At 38.0% G+C, this 21,621-nt stretch overlaps 1 protein-coding gene across 2 annotated transcripts in view; it reads right to left on the bottom strand.

The window, feature by feature from the left end:
- The window catches only part of SORL1 (sortilin related receptor 1), a 206,326-nt gene extending 204,192 nt beyond the window's left edge, over positions 1-2,134 (bottom strand). The window contains exon 1 of one of the 2 annotated variants that reach the window (XM_074302641.1): positions 1,809-2,134. In XM_074302641.1, the coding sequence (XP_074158742.1) occupies positions 1,809-2,114 (306 nt within the window). In that variant the 5' untranslated portion in view covers positions 2,115-2,134. The remainder of the gene's footprint in view (positions 1-1,808) is intronic. The other variant, XM_074302640.1, reaches the window with a different exon arrangement.
- Positions 2,135-21,621: the final 19,487 nt, after the last annotated feature.

The raw sequence follows: 21,621 nt of genomic DNA, 5'->3' as shown, positions 1-21,621 counted from the left end.
GATTCATCTGGAGAACTCACTCATTCTAGAAATCCCAGTGATAAAAAAGCAGCTTATTAAATCACCCCCAGATGGGAGCATAATTCATTTCGGCTACTCCTGGTCCCAAAGACCTTACAAAAATCTAACCCTGGAATTAAAACAGTATTCCTATCTTTAAAACAAAGGAAAACTTCCTCTTCATCAATCTAACTGTGAAAGGCAACTCGAATCTGGAAGGGTTTGTCATGTCCTTCCTTAGGAAAACTGCCCTACAGTTCTTCAGTGAAGCAGTGCACAAGGAAGGCTCTTTCCCCTCCCACACACCACTGATGTCAGTGTCCCTGTTCTGTGGCTGGGGCTTGACTTGAGAGTCAAAAACAAACAGTAGAGCTTCTGATAAGGGAAATTCAGGATTCACAAGACAAGTTAGCAAATAAGATCTATTCCCAGCACTATGTTTTGCACAGATGCACATGTTATATAAGAATGTACATAAAATCTGCAGGGAGAAAAAATAAAAACAAATGCTCCCAGTCACCACCCCAGCGTGGATTTCATCTTATATTAATCTATCCTAACAAACAGTCTGGGGGAGGGAAGGAAGGAGTGGAAAGAGAGGGAAATAATAGAGGTTCAGCAAAACGGACCAAAGATCTAAAGTCGGAAGGTCATTTTACACATTTAAAAAAAAAAAAAGCAGCACAGAGAGGCTAAGTTAACTGCCCAACATCACACAGGCGGAAAATGAATGAGGAAGTCGGAACATGAAACCAGGCTCGCTAGTTCTAAATCTAGAAATTCCTTCCTCTTGTACCACAATGCAGTCAATGTGTGACCTTGGACAAGTCATTGGATAACTGACTTCACCTATAAAATAACGGGACAGGAGTTGACTATCTCTTAAAACAGTTCACAGCCCTAACTCTACCTCTAAGATTCTGCTGATCCCCTGGGGGAAAGGAAGGTGCAAACATAAAGGGCATCAGTCCCAGTCCGGCACGGGCCTAGCCCTTTAATTTTTACTTTAAAATGGAAAAACACCATCTCATTTCTAAGAAAGGTGAGCGTTCCCAGCTCCCCTGCAGCCGCCTCTTTCCCCCTGTGCCTACAGTCTGGCTTTGCTGATACCGATCTTAACCGCAGGGACTGGGAATCTTATGAGACTATAAAAGATCAAATTAATTTTGCCATCTCCCGTATTAACCTGTTCGCCATTCCTAGCAGTGGGTTAACCATAAAAAGAAATTAACATCGCTTAGGAGCTAATAAACCCTTTGCTTGACTACTAATAAATCACTTGCTGAATAATCAAACCTCTAAATTAGCTACTTCATTTCGGTTAATTCCTACAAGTCACAACGCAGATTACTATGCAAAGTGGAGCCCACCCTCCCTTTTTTTTTAAGGAAAAGATTAAAAAAGGAAAAAAAAAAAAAAATCCATCCGTAACATTAACTCTTACTTCCACCCTCCCAAGCAACGGGCCGGGCTTGGGGTCTGCCACCTTTATGGTGAGTGGAAGTTAAGGAAGCGCCCCCCACACTTCTTCCTCAGCCGGGGCTGGGGGGGAGGGGGGGGACACGCTGCCGCTGCGGGATGAGGGCTTTCACTCCCGCTGCCAGGGCCGGGCGAATCCCTATGTGTCCAGGTGCGGGATTCGGCGCATCCCCAGCTCCGGAGGCAGCAGGACCAGTTGCACACGGCGACCTTCTGCCAAAGCATGGAAAGGGGGAGGACATTCCCATGGGTACCTGGGATGCATTTCCCCCGAAATGACAGACACCGCGAGCGGCCGCGCGGCGCCCGGAGGGCCGGCGCACACTCACCTGTCCGTACACCTTCACCGGCTCTGGCTGATGGGCAGCGGCGCTGCGCTTGCTCCGCGGCGGCGCCCGCAGCTCCCCGGCCACCCGGCTCGCGCCCCCGGCGGCATCCCCGGCGCCGCCGCCGCCGCTCCCGGGCAGCCCCGGCTGGCCCCGCAGCACGAAGAAGCCCCGCTCCTGGGGCAGCGGGGCCCGGCCCCCGGCCGCATGCAGGCTCCGGGCTTCGGCCAGAGCCCAGGGGAGCGAGAGCGCGATGAGGGCGAAGAGGAGAGGGAGCCGCGGCTCCCCGCAGCTGCTCCCCGTCGCCATGTTCCGGCGCTCGCTGGCGCAGGTGGCGCCGCCGCCAGGAGAGAATGTGCAACGAACTGGAGGCCCCGCGAGCGAGCGGGAGGGAGACGAAACGGCGGCAGCGGCGGTGGCGGTGGCGGCGGCCGCCTGCTGCTCCTCCCCCGCCTGCGCGGCCGCGGCCCCAGCTCCGGCTTCAGCTCCGGCGCAGCCTCCGCGCGCTCCCGGGGCCGCTCCGAGCGGCGGCGTCACGTGGGTGACACCGCACCCCCACCCAACCCCACCCCCGCCTTCTTTCCTTCTCCTCCCCCCACCCCCTCCCAAAACGGGGAAGGCAACCAGTGCCCCTCAGCGCGCACGCATCCCTTTGTGTGTGAGGCTAAGGTTAGTTATGCAATTGACCCGAGCCTTAGGTAATAAGCACCCGGTCCTGGATGGTCTGCGGTTTTAAGTAACCCACCCCACGGCCGTCCCCTTCCAGTCAGCACTCAGAGCTGGGGAGCAAAACAAAGCATTTCCCACGTGCCCGGGTGAGTTCCATAACACGAGTGTGCAGCCTCAGCGCTCCAGGCTTTTGCTCTGCAAGTTTTAAGCCCCGCAGAGCGGCGTACCTGGCCGAGCCTCATTTCTCTCAGGCACGAGGGAAATGCCAGATAACTGGGGCTCTTCATAGTCTTTTGTGGTTTCTCAGCATTCAAAGTTCTTCCATCGTAGATAATGGTCTGGCCTACCTGTGACCGATTCCATCCCCAGCACGGGGCATAGGGAGCCTATCAGATACACCGTGCTCATCCAGCATCGAAACTTCTTCAAGGATGAAAAATAAGGGTCCGGCCCACCCATGGCCCATTCCACAGCAACCCCAGAGTGCCGGGCCGGTCACTGGGAGCACTCACCGGCGGTGTTTACATGTACATGTACAGGGGTTGAGAACATACAGTTAATTGAAAATGGGTCTGTACAAAGGCATTCTCACACAAATGAACTCTGCATAACACAGAGGGACGGGACGCGTGTGACTCCCGATTTCCCTCCGCTCGGGGCGCTCCCTCGGCCTGGCTTTGTTTGGCCTGTTTGTCTGAGTACCTCCAGTCAGACCAGTCCAGTGATGTAGCCCTTCAGCTCAGGCGCTAACACTTGTCCTCTGCCCAGTGAGAAAACCGGCCTTTACCCATGTCTGTAAAATCCATATAATCCTGCAAGATACTGCATCTTTATAGGCATTTTCATCTCCATTTCACAGAAGAGGAAACTGAGACTCCAAGACTTCTGTTTTGTTTGGTTTTTCTCAGGATTGCGGAGCTAGTGTCAGAGATGGGATTCAAATGCAGATTCCTCCTGACTGGGGGTCTAAGACTCTTCGTTCCAACGCATTATTTCTCAGGAACTCTGACTACCTGGCACGGTAGAAAATCGGAGACACTGAGTCCAAATCCCAGAACTACCATACAGAGACCTTTGTGACTTTGGGCCCATCCGTGTCTGACAATCCTGTAATTCTACGGTTCTTTCCTCCATACAAGAAATTTTGAGCAGATGGTAATGCCATTCAATAAACATTCATTAAGTATCTACCCACTGTGCTAGGTCACCGAGGAGATACTAAGAAGTTTAAATAAGGCACAATCCCTGCCCTCATTGAAGCTAAAGTCTAGAAATAAATAGCTATTAAATCTAGCATCACATGAACAATCTTATAGCAAGGGACATAACAGTGTGCTGGAAATCCTAAGAAGAAAGCAGAGAGGAAACTTCTCTGGAAGTTCTCTCTGGAAAACTTCATGAGAGAGTTTTATTTAAGTTGGGCTTTAAAAATGTGGGAGAGTGGGGGCAGCTAGGTGGCGCAGTGGATAGAGCACCAGCCTTGAATTCAGGAGGACCAGAGTTCAAATCTGGTCTCAGACACTTAACACTTCCTAGCTTGTGTGATCCTGGGCAAGTCACTTAATCCCAGCCTCCAAAAAAAAAAAAAAAAAAAAAAAAAAAAAATGTGGGAGAGTTTGAGGAATAGAACAAAAGTAGTCAAGTTTGCCTGGTGAAATAGTACAAGATAATCTGGAAAAGCCATAATATGGAAGACTAATTAAATTCACTGATTGAATCAGGGGTTCTCAAATCGGGGGCTAGATGAGGCAGCTGAGGACATTTATGCGGCCCGCCTGGTTATGGCAAACGGGCTGAGGGGTGTTTTGCTTTTACTGTAGTCCGGCCCTCCCACAGTCTGAGGGACAGTGAACTTTCCCCCTATTTAAAAAGTTTGAGGACCACTGATTTAAATATTAATAAATTAAGTTAAACTAAATAAATAAATTTAATTCTAATTTTAAAATTTGACAGGCAAATAGGGAGCCAATGAAGATTCATAGCAGAGGAGTAATATAAGCAGAACTACATATAAAAGGGAGATTAAAATGGCAATGATGAGAATAGATTAGTCAGGTGTCATAAGAGAAATAAGATTTGTTCAGTGCCTAGAAAAGTAGAACAGGATTGCCAAAATGTTTGTGGCAGCCCTTTTCGTAGTGGCTGGAAACTGGAAGATGAATGGATGTCCATCAATTGGAGAATGGTTGGGTAAATTGTGGTATATGAAGGTTATGGAATATTATTGCTCTGTAAGAAATGACCAGCAGGACGAATACAGAGAGGCTTGGAGAGACTTACATCAACTGATGCTGAGTGAAATGAGCAGAACCAGAAGATCACTGTACACTTCAATGCTGTATGAAGATGTATTCTGATGGAAGTGGATATCTTCAACATAAAGAAGATCCAATTCACTTCCAGTTGATCAATGATGGACGGAAACAACTACACCCAGAGAATGAACACTGGGAAGTGAATGTAAACTGTTAGCACTATTGTCTATCTACCCAGGTTACTTATACCTTCGGAAGCTAATAATTAATGTACAACAAGAAAATGGTATTTACACACATATATTGTATCTAGGTTATATTGTAACACATGTAATATATATGGGATTGCCTGTCATCTAGGGGAGGGAGTAGAGAGAGGGAGGGGATAATTTGGAAAAATGAATACAAGGGATAATATTATAAAAAATTACTCATGCATATATACTATCAAAAAATTTTATAATTATACAATTTTAAAAATTAATTAAAAATAATAAAAGAAAAGAAAAGAAAAGTAGAACAGGAATAACAATGGAAAAACTAACAATTTAGTGGAACTGATTCAGTGTCAATGAATCAAATGTAAAGCTTACATTTGGATTCCAATAATTAATTTCAGTAGTTCTTGAAGTACAATCATTTGTGTCTTTAAAAATCTGAGGTAAAATTTAATGAAGTATAAATTCACTATGAGTCAACAGTGTAATAATATAACCACAAAGCTGATCCAATGTACATTAAAAAGAGGCATAATGTACAGAATTGGGCAAGTGATAGATCTTTGGTACTCTGCCCCGGTCAAACCTCATCTCCAGTATTGTGTTTATTTCTTGGCATCCCATTTTAGAATGGACATTGACAAGCTGGAGAAAGTACAGAGAAAAGTAAATAGGTTGAGGAAAATCTATATGTAAAAAGAAAAGGGAAAGTTTACCTCAAAATGTAAACTGAAGATCTGTCACTTGAAAGACTGGTTCAATTTGTTCTCCTTGGTCCTAGAAGAAAGAATTAGGAGTAGTAGACAGAAATGCTCTTGGTGAGCTTGATATTGGGAAACTTTTCCTACCAATTAGAGCCAGCCAAAACTGACTGCACTAAACAGTAGCTTCTTTGGAAATCTTCAAGCAAAAACTGGATTACCATGCTGATAAGGGAATGCTTTCTTGTTAATACCCAGAGATACCTAGATGACCTCTGAGAGCTCTTCCGACTGTAAGATTCTGTGCAACAAAGGTCCTCTAATCCCTTTCCACCTCCATTCAGTCCCCAAAGTCTGTTAGGAAAATAGGACAGATATGGCTACAAAATAAATACCCTATAATTTCTTTCTTTCTTTCATTCAACAAATTTTTATTATGTATACAGAGCTCTGGCTGTGACTGTGCTATAAGAAATGGTGATCAAGCCTTAGGGCAATGGAATTGAAGATACCAAGTCTAGTTGTACTCCAGATCACTGATTTGAAAACAAATTATTATTTGTAAGAAAGGACCAATGGAACACAATATGATAATGATGTTAAAAGTTCTTGGTTAAGGAGCAAGAAAAAAAATAACAAAATTCATCTGAAAGAACAAAAGATCAAAAATATCAAGGGAATTGATGAAAAAAAAAAGTAAAAGAAAGTGACCTAGCCATGCCAGACCTAAAACTATATTATAAAGTGACAATTATTAAAACCATTTGCCACTGGCTAAGAAAGAAAGTGGTGGATCAATGTAATATATTAGGTACACAAGACACAATAACCAATGTCTATAATAATCTAGTGTTGATAAACTCAAAGACACCAGCTTCTGGTTTAAGAACTAAATATTTGACAAAAATTGCTGATAAAATTGGAAAATATTATGTCATAAACTAGGCATTGACTGTCTAAAACCCTATACCAAGATAAGATCAAAACAGGTTCATGATTTAAACATGAATGAAAATGCACCCTTTGGTAATGATTATGAGGGAAGACTGCATGGGACTTCATCTGCTTCTAGGGATTTGTTTCTATTCGTACCCAAGTACTTGGTTTCCATGTTTCCTAGCATCAATACTGCATTAAAAAAAATGGTGATTCAAGGCAATTCCAATAGACTGCTGCTAATGAAAACTGCTAATTGCATCCAATCAGAAAACTATGGAGACTGTATGTGAATCACTTTTTGCTTGTTTCTATTTTTCTTTCTCATGATTTTTTCCTCTTTTGTTCTGATTTTTTTGCCAATGGAAATATGCTTTTTAAAAAAGTTGTTGGGGTTTTTTTTGGAGGGTTATTTGCAAATGAAGTCCCATTCAACCTTCCCTCCCAAAGTTTTCATTCAGTTGGGCATTAGAGAATCCTTGAAGAGCTACATGCTTCAAAATGATGAACACTACTTTCCCCCATTTCTCAATTTCACTTGCTTAAGACGCCATCATTCTCACTGGGATTGTACTCTATTGAGATTGGCAGGATAGTGCAGTCAATGAGAAATAGTTATAATTAGATTATGAACTGTATTATGGAATGCCTTTAGTTGCCATCTTAGAGTGGCAAACAAATTCAGTTTTCTATTTTATTCCAATTCAAAGATTAGCTTAGTAAAAGCACTGTATGGTATTCTGGAATCAGCTTGAATAACAAGCAAGAACCAAATGTTAAATTTTTTGTGTAAGCATTTACACCTTAGAAATTGGCAAGGAGCTACAAATCAAGGTTTGATTTATTATCTTATTGATTTCTGTACTTCAAAAAAGTGATGCAGATTATGTCAGTAAGAAAGATTAAACTTAAAAGTGTGGTGTGGATATGTTTCAGAGAGCTAGCACAACTCTTAGAAGAATCCTAGATAGAGCAAAAAGTTTCCAATTTCACTTAGTGCCACTAGCTGATTGTTTAGATAGAACACAATTTTTGTAAGGCCTTCAGCCCAGAATTAAATATATAGTTGATATAAAACTATTTGATTAATTGGTATTATGATATAATGGGGAAAGCATTGAATGAAGTCAGAGGATCTAGGCTTGTATCTTAGCTGACTCTGTTATTGGTTATCTCTCTGGTATCTCTGTGAAAATTATTTAATTCTATGGCTTCAGTTTCTTCATTTATAAAATGAAGGAATTCGAGTATGAAGTCTCATATTATTTTCAGTTTTAAATCTATGATCCTATGAAAATGCTTAATTATCTAAAGATATAGCCAGTGTTGTTTAGAAGCATGCTTAAACCTATTTTAGGATGGTCAGTGGGTTGTAATTTAGATTTTCTTTTCATGCCCCAATCAAATCATCTTTTTACCTCAAAGTTTTCTCCCTAAATCACTGTCCTGCCAAACACTGATTCCAGATGAACCCAAAATGCAAAGTTCTGAATACCAACTTCAATCCCATGTTCTCCCAGCCTGGTATTATATACCATTCACTACAACCACCAACACTGGCCTTAGCTATCACCATCCTAAATAGACCTAAAAACGTTATTACTCAGTAATAACTTCGCAGTCTACTAGACATCTAGGGGGCACGGTGGATGGAGTATTCAGTGGAACATGGAATCAAGACGATCTGACTTGAAATCTGGCTTCAGATATTATCTATATAATTATGGACAAGTCAAATAGTCTGTTTACCTCAGTCTCCTCATCTGCAAAATGGGGATAATAATAGCAACGACTTGTCAGGGTTGTTGTGAGGAAGAGATAACATTTATAAAGTGTTTTGCAAATCTTAAAGCCCTATATAAATGATGGCTATTATTACTCTCTGTTGCCTAAAATTCCTCTCCCAAAGGGCAAATCCTCTTAATATGATGAACTAGAAGATTTACAGTGCAGATATTCCCAGGAGAAGAAAATAGGTATAAAATGACTGTTATTAAGTATTAAATTTTGACAGAAGAAATAAAAAGACAAGACATCATAGGAAGCCTTAATGAGGGGGAAGAGGCAGAAAAAAATGTGATGAAGAGATTACATTTAAGATCTGCCTTTATTTATTTATTATTAATTATTAAGATATTTAAGATAATAGATAATGTTTAATAGTGGCTCTCTTGGGGGGACAAGGAGGGAAGGAAAAACATGGAGGAAAGGGAGAAAGGAGATTTGCATGATAATTTCATTGTATGTTTAAAGGGAAATAGCAAGTTGTGTGTGGTAGATTTGCATTTTCACACACAATCATCTTTTTTGTTCCTCTGTGTTATGGAGATGCTTGTTTAATTCCATTAATAAAACAATTAATTGATTAATTTTTAAATAAAGAAAAAAAGAAGTACAGCATATTGAAATAAAAAGATTATAGAGTCACAAAATGTTAGAACTGAAATATCCTTTTCATAATCCTAAACTTTGTTAAGCTCTCTTCAGTTTGACATTGTTAGTTCAATTGTTGAATGGCTGAATAAATTATGGCATATGAATGTAATGGAATATTTTTGTTCTATAAGAAATGATCAGCAGAACCATTTCAGAAAGGCCTGGAAAGACATGAACTGATGCTAAGTGAAAAGAGCATAATTAGGAGAACATTATGCACATCAACAACAAGATTATGTAATAATCAACTGTGATAGACTTAGCTCTTCTCAACAAAGTACTGATTAAAGGCAATTCCAATAGACTTGTAATGGAGAAAGCTATTTGCATCCAGAAAGAGAACTATGGGGACAGAATGTGGATCACAACATAATATTTTCACCTTTTTTGTTGCTATTTGCTTGCTTTATTTTTCATTTTTTGATCTGATTTTTCTTGTGCAGTATGATAAATATGGAAATATGTGTAGAAGAATTGCACAAGTTAAACATAGATTACTTGCTTTCTAGGAGAGAAATGGGGGAAGAAAGGGAGAAAAATTTTGAATACAAGGTTTTGCAGAGGTGAATGTTGATAACTATCTTTGATATATTTTGAAAATAAAAAGCTATTATTAAAAATAAAAACAAATGGATTGTACTAGAGCCAATAATAAAGTAGAAACTACCTTATGACAACATGCACATATTGTCTCCCTTGATAGAATGTAAGCTTCCTGAGGGCAAGAACTGTTTCACATTTTTTCATCCTCAGCATTTAGTGCTTATATATGGTAGGCACTTAATAAATACTTGATCATTGATTGAGTATATAGCATAGTAAAGAGGATGATGGACTGAATCAGGAAAACATGAGCTCAAATACTACCTCCAACTCTTATAGTTAAGATGATGGCATGAAAGGTCAAAGGGGAGCCTCACATGCACTCCAGCAGAGATTTAAAAGAAATGCCAATTCTCAGAAAAATCAGGAACTCAGAAGAGAAATAGCAGTAAATCTTCATCCAGCACAAGACTGAACAAAAAGACAGAAGCCTTCAGGCACTGGGAAGTTGACATATTAAATGAGTATGGAAAATATGCACGGCTGAAAATTTATCTAATTTCTCCTCCTGATCATCTCACATCATCCATATGTCCTTTTCATCTCCATTTCACAAAATGAGGTACCCCTTCTCCTTTTCTCTTTACTTGTATGCCATGCCATCTTTCTCTTCTCCAGCATATTGGCCCTTCTCTCATATCCATCATTTTACTTAGCTTCAAGCTCTCACTGGGATACAAAGGGAGAGGGTTTCCTCTCATTGTATAATGGACTAAGTTTACACTAAAGTTCTCTCCAAATCTAATTTTGAGAGGTAATAAGGAGTCATAGAAGCTTGTGTTTTAAAAATGTTCTCAATAGTATTTTATTTTTCCAAATACATGTAAAGATAGTAAACTAAGTAAACACTCAAGTCATCTTCGAATCTAATTCTGAGAGATAATAGGGAGCCATAGGAACATCTTTTGTAAAAAAAATTTCTCTATAGTATTTTATTTTTCCAAATATGCGTAAAGATACTTTTCAACATTCATTTTGTAAGACTTTGTGTTCCAAATTTTTCTTCCTCCTCCCATTACTTCTCTCCTCCTCAAGACAACAAGCAATCTGATTATTGGTTAAACATGTGCAATCATAGGAGTTTCCTAAAGAGATGAATAACATTGTAAGAGCTACTCTGTAGGAATATCACCTTGGTGATGGATTAGAGAGGATAAAGACCAAAAATGACAGACCTATTGAAGGGCTACTTTCATTTTTCATGTGAGAAATCATGAGATTTAAATGAGGGTGGTAGCCATGGAAATGGAAAGATAAAGTTGGGTACAAGAGATGCTATGGAAATAGAATCAAGAAAACTTCACAACTGATGGGACATGAGAGAGTGTAGAGTGGGAGGATGAAATGAAAGAGAGTGAGGAGTGTATGAACCTGGATGACTAGGAAGAAAGACAGAAATAAGAAACCATCAAGAAAGATAGGTTTAAAGATAAGAAGAATTTCTGTTTGGGGGCATCCTGAGTTTAAAATAACTGATGAACTTCCAGTTGGAAATGCCAAATAGGCAACTGGCAATGTGGATCTAGAACTCAAATGTTTGGAACCTAATTTATAAATCTGGATAGAGATGATGATTAAATTTGCAGGAGTTATTGAGATTAGAGAAAGAAAGGTGTAGAAAAAGAAGAGAACACCAGGGCTGTATCCATGGATGATGATTCCGCAAAGGAAACCTAGAAGGAGTGAACAGACATTTAGGAAGAGAACTGAGAGATAGAAGAGCCATGGAAAACCAAAAGGGAGGAAAGAGTATCCAGTAAGACAGTAGTCAATGCTGCAAAGAAGTCAAGAAAGATGGAAATGAGAAAAATGACTATTAAGAGGTTATCAATAGGGGTAGCTAGTTGGTATAGTGGATAGAGCACGAGCCCTGAAGTCAGTTCAAATCTGGCTTCAGACATTTAACTCTTCCTAACTATGTCTCCAATTGTCTCAGTAAAAAAAAAAGAAAAGAAAAGAAAGAAAGAAAGAAAGAAAGAAAGAAAGAAAGAAAGAAAGAAAGAAAGAAAGAAAGAAAGAAAGAAAGAAAGAAAGAAAGAAAGAAAGAAAGAAAGAAAGAAAGAAAGAAAGAAAGAAAGAAAGAAAGAAAGAAAGAAAGAAAGAAAGAAAGAAAGAAAGAAAGAAAGAAAGAAAGAAAGAAAGAAAGAAAGAAAGAAGAAAGAAAGAAAGAAAGAAAGAAAGAAAGAAAAAAAGAAAGAAAGAAAGAAAGAAAGAAAGAAAGAAAGAAAGAAAGAAAGAAAGAAAGAAAGAAAGAAAGAAAGAAAGAAAGAAAGAAAGAAAGAAAGAAAGAAAGAAAGAAAGAAAGAAAGAAAGAAAGAAAAAGAAAAAAGGTTATCAGCAACAGTTTCAGTTGAGTGATGAAGTCAGAAGTCAGATTGCAAAGGATTGAGCAGTGGATGAGAATACAGACAATTTTTTCCCTACAAGTTTGACTGTAAAGGAGAGTAGAAATATAGAAAAGTAATAGTTGGAGAGAGTGGTAAGGTCAAATGAGGGTTGAGGTTTGTTTTGTTTGTTTTAGGAATGGGGAAGACCATGTTTATAGGCAACAGGGAAGGAATCAATAATGGGGTGTGGAGAGGAGACTGATGATTAGAGACGGGATGATTTTCAGGGCAAACTACCATAGACCAGATGGTAAGGGGTCAAGGTTGCAAATAAAGAAGTTGTTTCTGGCAAGAAGTCTTCACCAGACTAGAATAAAGAAAAAGAGAATCAGGGATAATGTCAAGAGAGTTTTTCAGAGATAAAATCAGCTAAGATCAGAAGAGGGAACTCAAAGAGAATGACCTCGATTTTCTCAGTAAAATATGAAGTAAGGTCCTCTGATGACAGGGTGAAAAGAGAGATTGGTGTAGAAGGCATAAGAGGAGAATGATAATAATAATTGCTATCATTTATAGAGCACTTAAAATTAGCAAATTACTATATAAGATGTATGTATGTATATGTGTATATATATATATATTTCTACATATATAAATATATATGTGTATGTGCATAATATATAATACTATAATATTATATATAAATTTCAGAAGAGGTTTCAAACAAATTCTGCAGTGAGTGTATTAGAGAATCAATCAGGAAAAAATAAAAGAATTGCCTGCTATAAGTGATTGTCCAATTGAGATTAGATAGCATGAATCTATAATGGACAAATAAATATAGCTTGTCAGCATGTCTAAGGGAGCTAAGTGACACATTGGATAGAGTGTCAGCCCTGAAGTCAGAGGGACTCATCTTCTTGGCTTCAAATCTGGCTCCGATAATTATTAGCTATATGTCTCTGACCAAGTCACAGCCCTATTTGCCTCAGTTTCCTCATCTATAAAATAAAATGGAGGCAAAAATGGCAAATCATTCCAATATCTTTACCAAAAACTCCCAAATGGGGTCATAAAGAGTTGTACAGGACTGAAACAAATGAACAACAGCAAAGTCAGCATGTCTACATGATGTCATACATCATTCAGTAGTTTATTAGCAAGAATGGAAGAAGTCAATGGTGAAAGTATAGTCCAAGACTAGGGTTTGTTAAGGCACTAAGGATAAAAGGCAAGGAATTCAAGATTAGAGTACAGTATACAGTTGAAAAGGTTAATTATGAGGTCAAAACTGCTAATGGGTTAGAGAATGAATATGTGAAGTCAGTCAAGAAAGACTTCTTAGAAAAGGGGACTTTTTGAGCTATAATTTAAACAACTAGGTTTCCAGAAAGGGGAAGAAAGATGGTATTATTCAGATGTTAAGTAAAAGCTTAAAAATAGAAGAGGAAAGACTATTTAAAAGTTATCCCCCATGTCTAGTTTCCCTCCACATTTTTACCTCCTAGCTTCTCTAGCTTCTTTCAAGGCCCAGCTAAAATTGTACTTTTTATAAGAAACTTTCCCCAACCCCTCTAAATTCGTACACCTTCCCTCTGTAAACTATTTCCAATTTATTCTGTATATAAGTTGTTTGTACATAGTTGTTTGTATGTTGTCTTCCTTATTAGATTGTGAGCTTCTCAAAAGCTGAAGTTATCTTTTGATTTTTACATGGTAGGTGATTAATAAATGTTTACTGGCTGAAAAAAAATAGCTTTGTAGAAATGAAAAATACATATTAGGTAGTAGCAGAAGCTAAGATCAGACATGGGAGAGTGGAGCAATTTGCTGGAAGCTATGAAAGCAATGATCATTAGACTGCCAGATTGATCAAGGGAAATAGCATATTAGAATGGTAAGAGTACTGAACTTGTTGGTCCATTCCTTGTTCTGCTATCTATGTATTCATAGACAATTTATTTAAGCTTTCCATGTGTCAGTATCTTTAGCTAAAAAAAGAGATAATGGACATTTTTACTACCAACCTCAAAGAATGGTTCTTGGGAAAGTACTATGTTAATGTAAGCTATTGAAAAGGTTATGGAGAGTCCCTGGGGAATGGGGAGGTATGCAAGGCTCTGGCATATAGTTCCTATGCATTTTCACACTATATCACAATGTGATTTATCTGAGCTATGCCATGTCAAGGTCTCTGGAGATTTTGCTTCTTTGTCTCATTATTTCTTGAGGATAATCTCCAACATGTTCTACACTGACACTTTTTTCCTGGCATTGCTAGAATTCTAGCTGGCAAATATTTATTATGCAGAAAATATTTCATGAGATATTAGAGATTTTCCCCCTCCCTTTCTGCTATCTATAAATCCATCAGCCTGAAATTTTAGCATGGTTTCATCAGCTGAATTAACTCCTGTTAAAATGATATTCCCATCAGACTTAACATGCAAATGCTATTAATGAGGCCCTCCTAAAGAGATATATTTCCTCGGTGCCTTTATACTAATCACATCAAATCATCCCCATCAAATACATTATTGAACTGACAATCAAGGTTTGGATTGCATCAACAGATCCAAAGGTAAATGTGTGCTCAGGGAACCACGTTATGGTCAAGGAACTGCAAGGAAGAACTCTGAACCCAACTAATCACAGAAGGATGAACTTAAAGTTGCAGTTTTGCTATGTTTTTCAAATGAGAACTTCCATTCTAAGTTGGCAATAGATTTGATGTTTGACCTTCCTTTGCATTCTAGTGTTACATAGATAAAAACTCCAATAAAATACAAATTAAAACAATTCATAGTTCTATCACGTTGTTATTTTGTGTGAATTACTCCAAAGGAATACTTTACAATCTGTCAGGCGCTCAGTAAAGTTACAGGCTAGCCCTGCTTCTTATCATATCTGTGAGAATGAGCAAATTCCCTACTCAATAACTCCACTGGCTCCCTTTCACTTCCAGAATAAAACATAAAGTCTTCTGTTTGTCATTCAAAGCCCTTCATAAGCTGCCTCTCCCTCAACCTTTCCAATCTTATTACATCTTCTTCCCCTTATCCCTATTTATACTGTGATCCAGTGGCACTGATATGCTATTCCTCACACAAGAAATTGCGTTTTCTTTCTCCATGTGTTCTACCTCCTTATTTCTGCCTCCTGCTTCCATGGATATTCCTTCAAGTCCCAGCTAAAATACCACTTTCTACAAAGTTTTTTTTTTTCAAATACCCTTAATGCTAGTGCCTTCCCTCTATTGATTTTCTACAATTTATTCTTTGCCGAGCTTGTTTGCACACAGTTGCTTGCATGTTATCTCCTCTATTAGATTGTGAATTCCTTTTGGATAGGAACTGTCTTATTTTACTTTGTATCCCCAGCCTCTTAGTATTTGGCATTGTTAATAAATGTCTATTAACTGCTAGCTATTCAGGTTGGAGGAATTACAGCCCTAGAGATTCATAGCATCCTAAGGTTCAGTGTAACCTCAAAGGCAACTTAATCCAAAGTGATCCTAGAGCCTTTGCTTGAAGGCTTCCAGCCAGAGAAAGCCCATGACCTCTCTAGCCCTCCACTAAACTTCAGGATAGTTCTAATAATTAAGAAACTTTCTCTAAATCTGCCTTTTTGCAACATCTACCCATTGTTTGTGCTTCTACTTTCTAGAATCTGACAGATCCCTCTTCCATGAGAATACTTGAGAAGAGCTATCATATTCTCCTTAAATCTTCTCTTCCTTAGGCTTAACATGTCCAGTTCCTTCACCCTATTGCCTATAGCATGATATTACATCTCTTTACTATCCAAATCATCCATATTCAGATACTTTCTAGCTTATCAACATCCTTCCTAAAATGTGACACCCAGAATTGGATTTAGAGATGGAAGAGACCTCAAAAATCACTTAATCTGATATTTATAAGTGAGGAAACAGACCCAGAAAGTTCAATTGACTTGCTGGAGGCCATTTAGGTAATAAGTGGGAGACCTAAGTTTTAAACATGGGGGAAGTAGGGTGAGGATAGGATAAAGGAAAAGCAATTCTTTAACTTTCTTCTACAAAGGAAGAGAATGTATGTGTGTGCTAGGCAAATAACCTATGCAAATAACTCCCAGCTCCTAATCTTATCTTTCCCTATCTCCTGTCCCCAAATTTCTAACTACTTTTTGAAAATCTCCTCTTAGATATCTGTAATGCTTCAAACTGAATTCAAACTCCCTCCAAAATCATCCCCTCCTTAAAGCTATCAAATTGATTCAATTCACTTCAATTCATATATGTGTATATATATATATATATATATATATATGACATCAGTATAGGAACTAGGGTACAAGAAAAAACAAAATAATCCCTACCCTCAAAGTGATTACATTCTACTGAAGAGAAACACACAGAGATATATAAATATAAAATAGAAGAAAAGTGATTTTTGGGGTAGGAAGGGCACTACTAACTGCAAGGTTACCATTTTCCCCCAATATCAAGGCACAAAATATTAGTCACTTTTGCTTTGATTTGGTGTATATGTATCTCTCTCTCTCTCTCTCTCTCTCTCTCTCTCTCTCTCTCTCTCTCTCTCTCTCTCTCTCTCTCTCTCTTTCTCTCTCTCTCTCTCTCTCTGTCTCTCTCTCTCTCTCTCTTTCTCTCTCTCTCTCTCTCTCTCTCTCTTTCTCTCTCTCTCTCTCTCTCTCTCTCTCTCTCTCTCTCTCTCTCTCTCTCTCTCTCTCTCTCTCTCCCTCCCTCCCTCCCTCTCTCTTCCCCATTTCCCTTTTTCTCATTTCTAGGAGAACAGAAACACATTCTGGAAGGGTGGTATGGGTATTAGGTCCTTTCTCTGGAGAGTTAACATTTCCAAGTGTCAGTTTACCTAATTAGCATCTTTCCATTTTAACATAATTATCATTTTACCATAATTATCTCTCATGCTAGAATGTTATAACTAATTTCTCTAGTTAAATCACAGCAAAATTGTTTTAAAGAGTACAGATGATGGGAGAAGGAAAGTGACTTGCTAAGATCCAGGGTAGTCAACAATAGAGTTCTCTTTTTACCTACTATGCACTCAATATATCCTTCACCTCCTTCTCTTCCTTCCTCTCAGGATTTCTGGTTCATTGTTTAAAAAAAATCCTAACTTTCTAAAGCAAATACTGTGAACTCCCAGAAATCAGATATCTTTTTCTCAATAGTGAGACTTTGACCCCCAAAAAGCTGGCTTTTCTATCCCTGTATCTTAAGTGTTGAATTGTTTCTTATCTGTGGCCTAGAGAGAGAGACCTTGGATGGTCCACGTTAAAAACATATTTGGGGTCCCCCATCTTGTAACTTCGGGCGAAGTTACAAATTACAAGTTACAATAAATCTGTCAGGGACTTCATTGCCTTACATCAGACAATGATTTCTGCCCTATATATCTCAAAGATGGTGGGAAGATTTTCAGGGCAGTCCCCGTATAAAAGACTCCTCAACTCATTAATAGGTAAGACATTTTACCTCTCTGATTTAATTTTCTCATCTGTAAAATAATAGAGTTGAACTAGATAATCTTTAAGATGCAAAGAATTTTAAATCCTGTGGTCCTATTGTAACCAGCAGGTGTCTTTGAGAGGCAAGTTTTCATAAGGGAGTTCCTCCCATAGTAGGCATGTGGACAGGGCAGATTCTGCTCAGATCACATATTTCTCCTCCCATTAAGTGGCAAAGAAGGCGTAACTTTTCCCTGGTCTCTGGAACTATATTCTATCCCTACCCCCTTAAGAATCTAAGGCTTCTCCATTCATCTTCTAAACTTAAAACTGATTTAACAGTGATTCTTTTTTGTCCTCAATCAGTGGTCCTAATTCATATGAATCATCTATATCTCTGCTAGAAGTGCTTATAAAACATTCTAATAAAAATTAAACTCTTTAAGGATCCTTCACAACAAGTACATTCAGAGTCCCCAATTAGGGAGAAAAAAACTCTAATATTTTGGACAAAAACTTAAACCTCTGACTCCATTTAATTCTGTGTTTACTAAACTAGTTATAATCTTTTCCTTCCCACTAGTATCCCTTTCTACATTTTATATACAGACATGTATCATGAAGAAGTTACAAGTGATCATAGTTTTATTTCAAAGGTAAGAAGCTTTCACACACAACAAATCAGGCTTCTTCAAAGTTGCTATAAGCAGATTTAAAGACCAGAGAAATTTTATAATAAATGCCTGTTATTTATAGCTAGAAGTAGAAGCAAAGGAAAAAGAAAGAAATGAAGCACTTTGTCTTTTTTTCAGTTTCTTAGAGACAAACAGTAATCCTCTCTGGAGATTTTGAAGAAGTGGAGGTGGCTTGCTCTTCAGACTAGACATCTCAAAACCCTTTTCTTTATATCCATTCAAAACATGGGCTTTCACTCATTTGGCTTTCTTGAGCTCTTCTCCATTAGAGTTTCTTTCTTTTTCCAAAACCAAAAAGGCAAAAGCCCCTAAATCTCATCACTCATGTCATTGTTGCCTTTGAGCTAAGGCCCTTCCTCCAGAACCTAGTGTTCATTCTAGTAATCAGAACCTGAGAGCTTCTGCCTTTGGAATTTCGATTTCCTATCGTACATTTCTCTATTTCTCTGAAGCACTTGTTAACTTTATTTTATGGTTTTTCCCTTCCCCTGAGTCCTGGAGCACTTCTTCTGATTTAATAATTCACAGAATTCTAAAATTTAGGTCATCTAATTCACCTTCCTGTTCACTGCATGGCTAAACACACTAAAGCATGCTTGAACATTTATGTTACCCTATAAGTAAGCCTATTCCAAAACCAGACAAGTCTAAATTTTGTGATTAATTTTTTCCTTTTTTTCCCTCTTCTTTTTTCTTCCAAATGCAAGTTTTTTTTTCACTTTTCAATAGTATTTTATTTTTCCAAATAATAGAATATTCATTTTTTGTTAAGACTTTCCAAATTTTTCTCCCTCCCTCCCTTAGGTACCTAGCAATCTGATATAGGTTAAACATGAGCAATAATTTTAAACATATTTCCATATTTGTCATATTGTACAAGAAAAATCAGACCAAATTGGGAAAACAACAAGAAATAAAAAGCAAACAACAAAAAAGTAATTTATGAAATTAATTTTAAAAGCCAAAATCTACTTTCATGTAGCTTCTACATACTGATTCCACTTCTTCCTTCTGGAACCACTCTGAAGAAGAAAAATCATTTTTTCTACTTGACAACCCATCATCTATTTGAGGATAGTTATTGTACGGCTCCCCAACCCCACTTTTAAATCATCTCTTCTCTGTGATAATTATTCTCATTTATATCAACCATTCATAGGATGTGATTCCACTATCTTTTTTTTTTTTTGATCATTGAGTCCTATCTTTTCCACAACTTTTATCCAGGAAAGGGGAATCTCATCTTTTGTCTGGGGCTGCACTTGGTTTACCTTTTAATACAATGATATAAAAATTTTCCACTGGCAAAAAGGTATATGACTTATTTCCCACAAATAGCTAGTTCTAACATTTTGTATGGATGTGGTTACCACCTTAAATTATAATTAGCTCCTAAAGGAAAATTAAGTGTCAGAAGCCCTTTTCAGTGTCATAAAGGGATGGGCTATAGGATAATCAAGTTTGGGTTTAGAGGAGTGTAGCAGTGGTATGTAAACAAGAGGATAAAACCAGACAAAACATTGGAAGGCAGGGCGGTACATCCAGGAGCAGTAGGAGGCAGTCATGGACTGCAGATGGCTTTTCTAATTGTTGAATTTTCAAGTGTGAGCATTGATGCCTCAGAAATTAGTAAATGGACTACAAATCAAAGCTTATGCTTATTATTTTGTTAATTGACTACACATAAAAAAGTGATGGGCCAGCTATATGTCATGAGTGGTCCTTGAGTCAAGAAGACCTGAATTCCAATATGGCCTCAGACATGTCTTAGTTGTATGACTCTGAGCAAGTCACTTAACCCTGCTTATCTCAGTTTCTTTATTTATAAAATGAGCTTGAGAAGGAAGTGGCAAACCCAGAAAATCTCAAATGGATCATGGAGAGTTAGACATGATAAAACAATTCAACAACAAAACAAGAATTTAATGGAGAAAATGAATGTTGCTGTTGAATATATAGTTTAATGATATCAAATTAATTTTTAAAAAGGGGTCACAAAAAGTAAACATGAGGAACTCTGTGTACTACATACTGACTTAGGGTTTTTTTTTGTTTGTTTTTGTTTTTTGTTTTTTTTTTAATGGCTTTTTATTTACCAGATATATGCATGGGTAATTTTACAGCATTGACAATTGCCAAATCTTTTGTTCCAATTTTCCCCTCTTTCCCCTCACCCCCTCCCCCAGATGGCAGGTTGACCAATACATGTTAAATATGTTAATGTATAAATTAAATACAATATAAGTATACATGTCTAAACAGTTATTTTGCTGTACAAAAAGAACCGGACATGAAATAGTTACAATTAGCCTGTGAAGGAAATAAAAAATTCAGGCAGACAAAAATAGAGGGATTGAGAATTCTATGTAGTGGTTCATAGTCAACTCCCAGAGTTCTTTCTCTGGGTGTAGCTGGTTCAGTTCATTACTGCTCTATTGGAACTGATTTGGTTCATCTCATTGTTGGAGAGAGTCATGTCCATCAGAATACATCCTCATACAGTATCATTGTTGAAGTATATAATGATTTCCTGGTTCTGCTCATTTCACTCAGCATCAGTTCATGTAAGTCTCTCCAAGCCTTTCTGAATTCATCCTGCTGGTCATTTCTTATAGAACAATAATATTCTATAACATTCATATAATATAATTTATTAAGCCATTCTCCAATTGATGGGCATCCACTCAGTTTCCAGTTTCTAGCCACCACAAAAAGGGCTGCTACAAACATTTTGGCACATACAGGTCCCTTTCCCTTCTTTAGTATTTCTTTGGGATATAAGCCCAGGAGTAACACTGCTGGATCAATGGGTATGCACAGTTTGATAACTTTTTGAACACTGACTTAGTTTTAAAATGAAATAATATCTACATGTTTTTATTTTTTATTAACTATTTTCCAGTTATCTTTTAATCTATTTGGGGCCATATTCAGGAGTATTAAAGCTTGCTCACAGGTCAATTATATTAAATATAATTTAATATTATATGTTTATATATATAAAATTTAATTTTCTTATTTAATAGAAAGGACTACTGAAACTCAGAGAACTTAAATGACTTGTTCCAAATAACAGGTAGTAAGAGGAAAAGTCAGATTTTGAGCCCATATCCTTTAAATTCAAATCCAGCCTTATTTCCACTATATTTATTCTACTATCTCAATTCCTAAAAATGGCTTAATTTTCTCTATTTTGTTCCCTTCCTCTGTACTTTGGGGGTATTGCATAAAACCCATATTTCTAGAACTGGCAATTTTGACTTCTGTCCATATATTTCAAAGATCAATGTGATTTTTGTGCAAATAATTCTGAGAAAGACTGTGTTGTGGCTTTTCTAGGTCTCTCTTTAAGACCCAAGAAAGCTCCCAGGACCCATGATCTCATTTCATTCATTGCCGGAACAAAGATTTGATGGAAACCTAGAGTCAAAGTTAGGGATGGATCCCTTTCTCAGTTTTTGTTCTTGTCTCTGGCTGATTTCTTTATGCTAGATGAAATCCATTGAG

Source organism: Sminthopsis crassicaudata, chromosome 3 (assembly GCF_048593235.1).
Source record: "Sminthopsis crassicaudata isolate SCR6 chromosome 3, ASM4859323v1, whole genome shotgun sequence".
NCBI lineage: Eukaryota > Metazoa > Chordata > Mammalia > Dasyuromorphia > Dasyuridae > Sminthopsis > Sminthopsis crassicaudata.
Note: the sequence above shows the minus strand (reverse complement) of the source record. Positions and strands in the feature narration are given on the sequence as shown.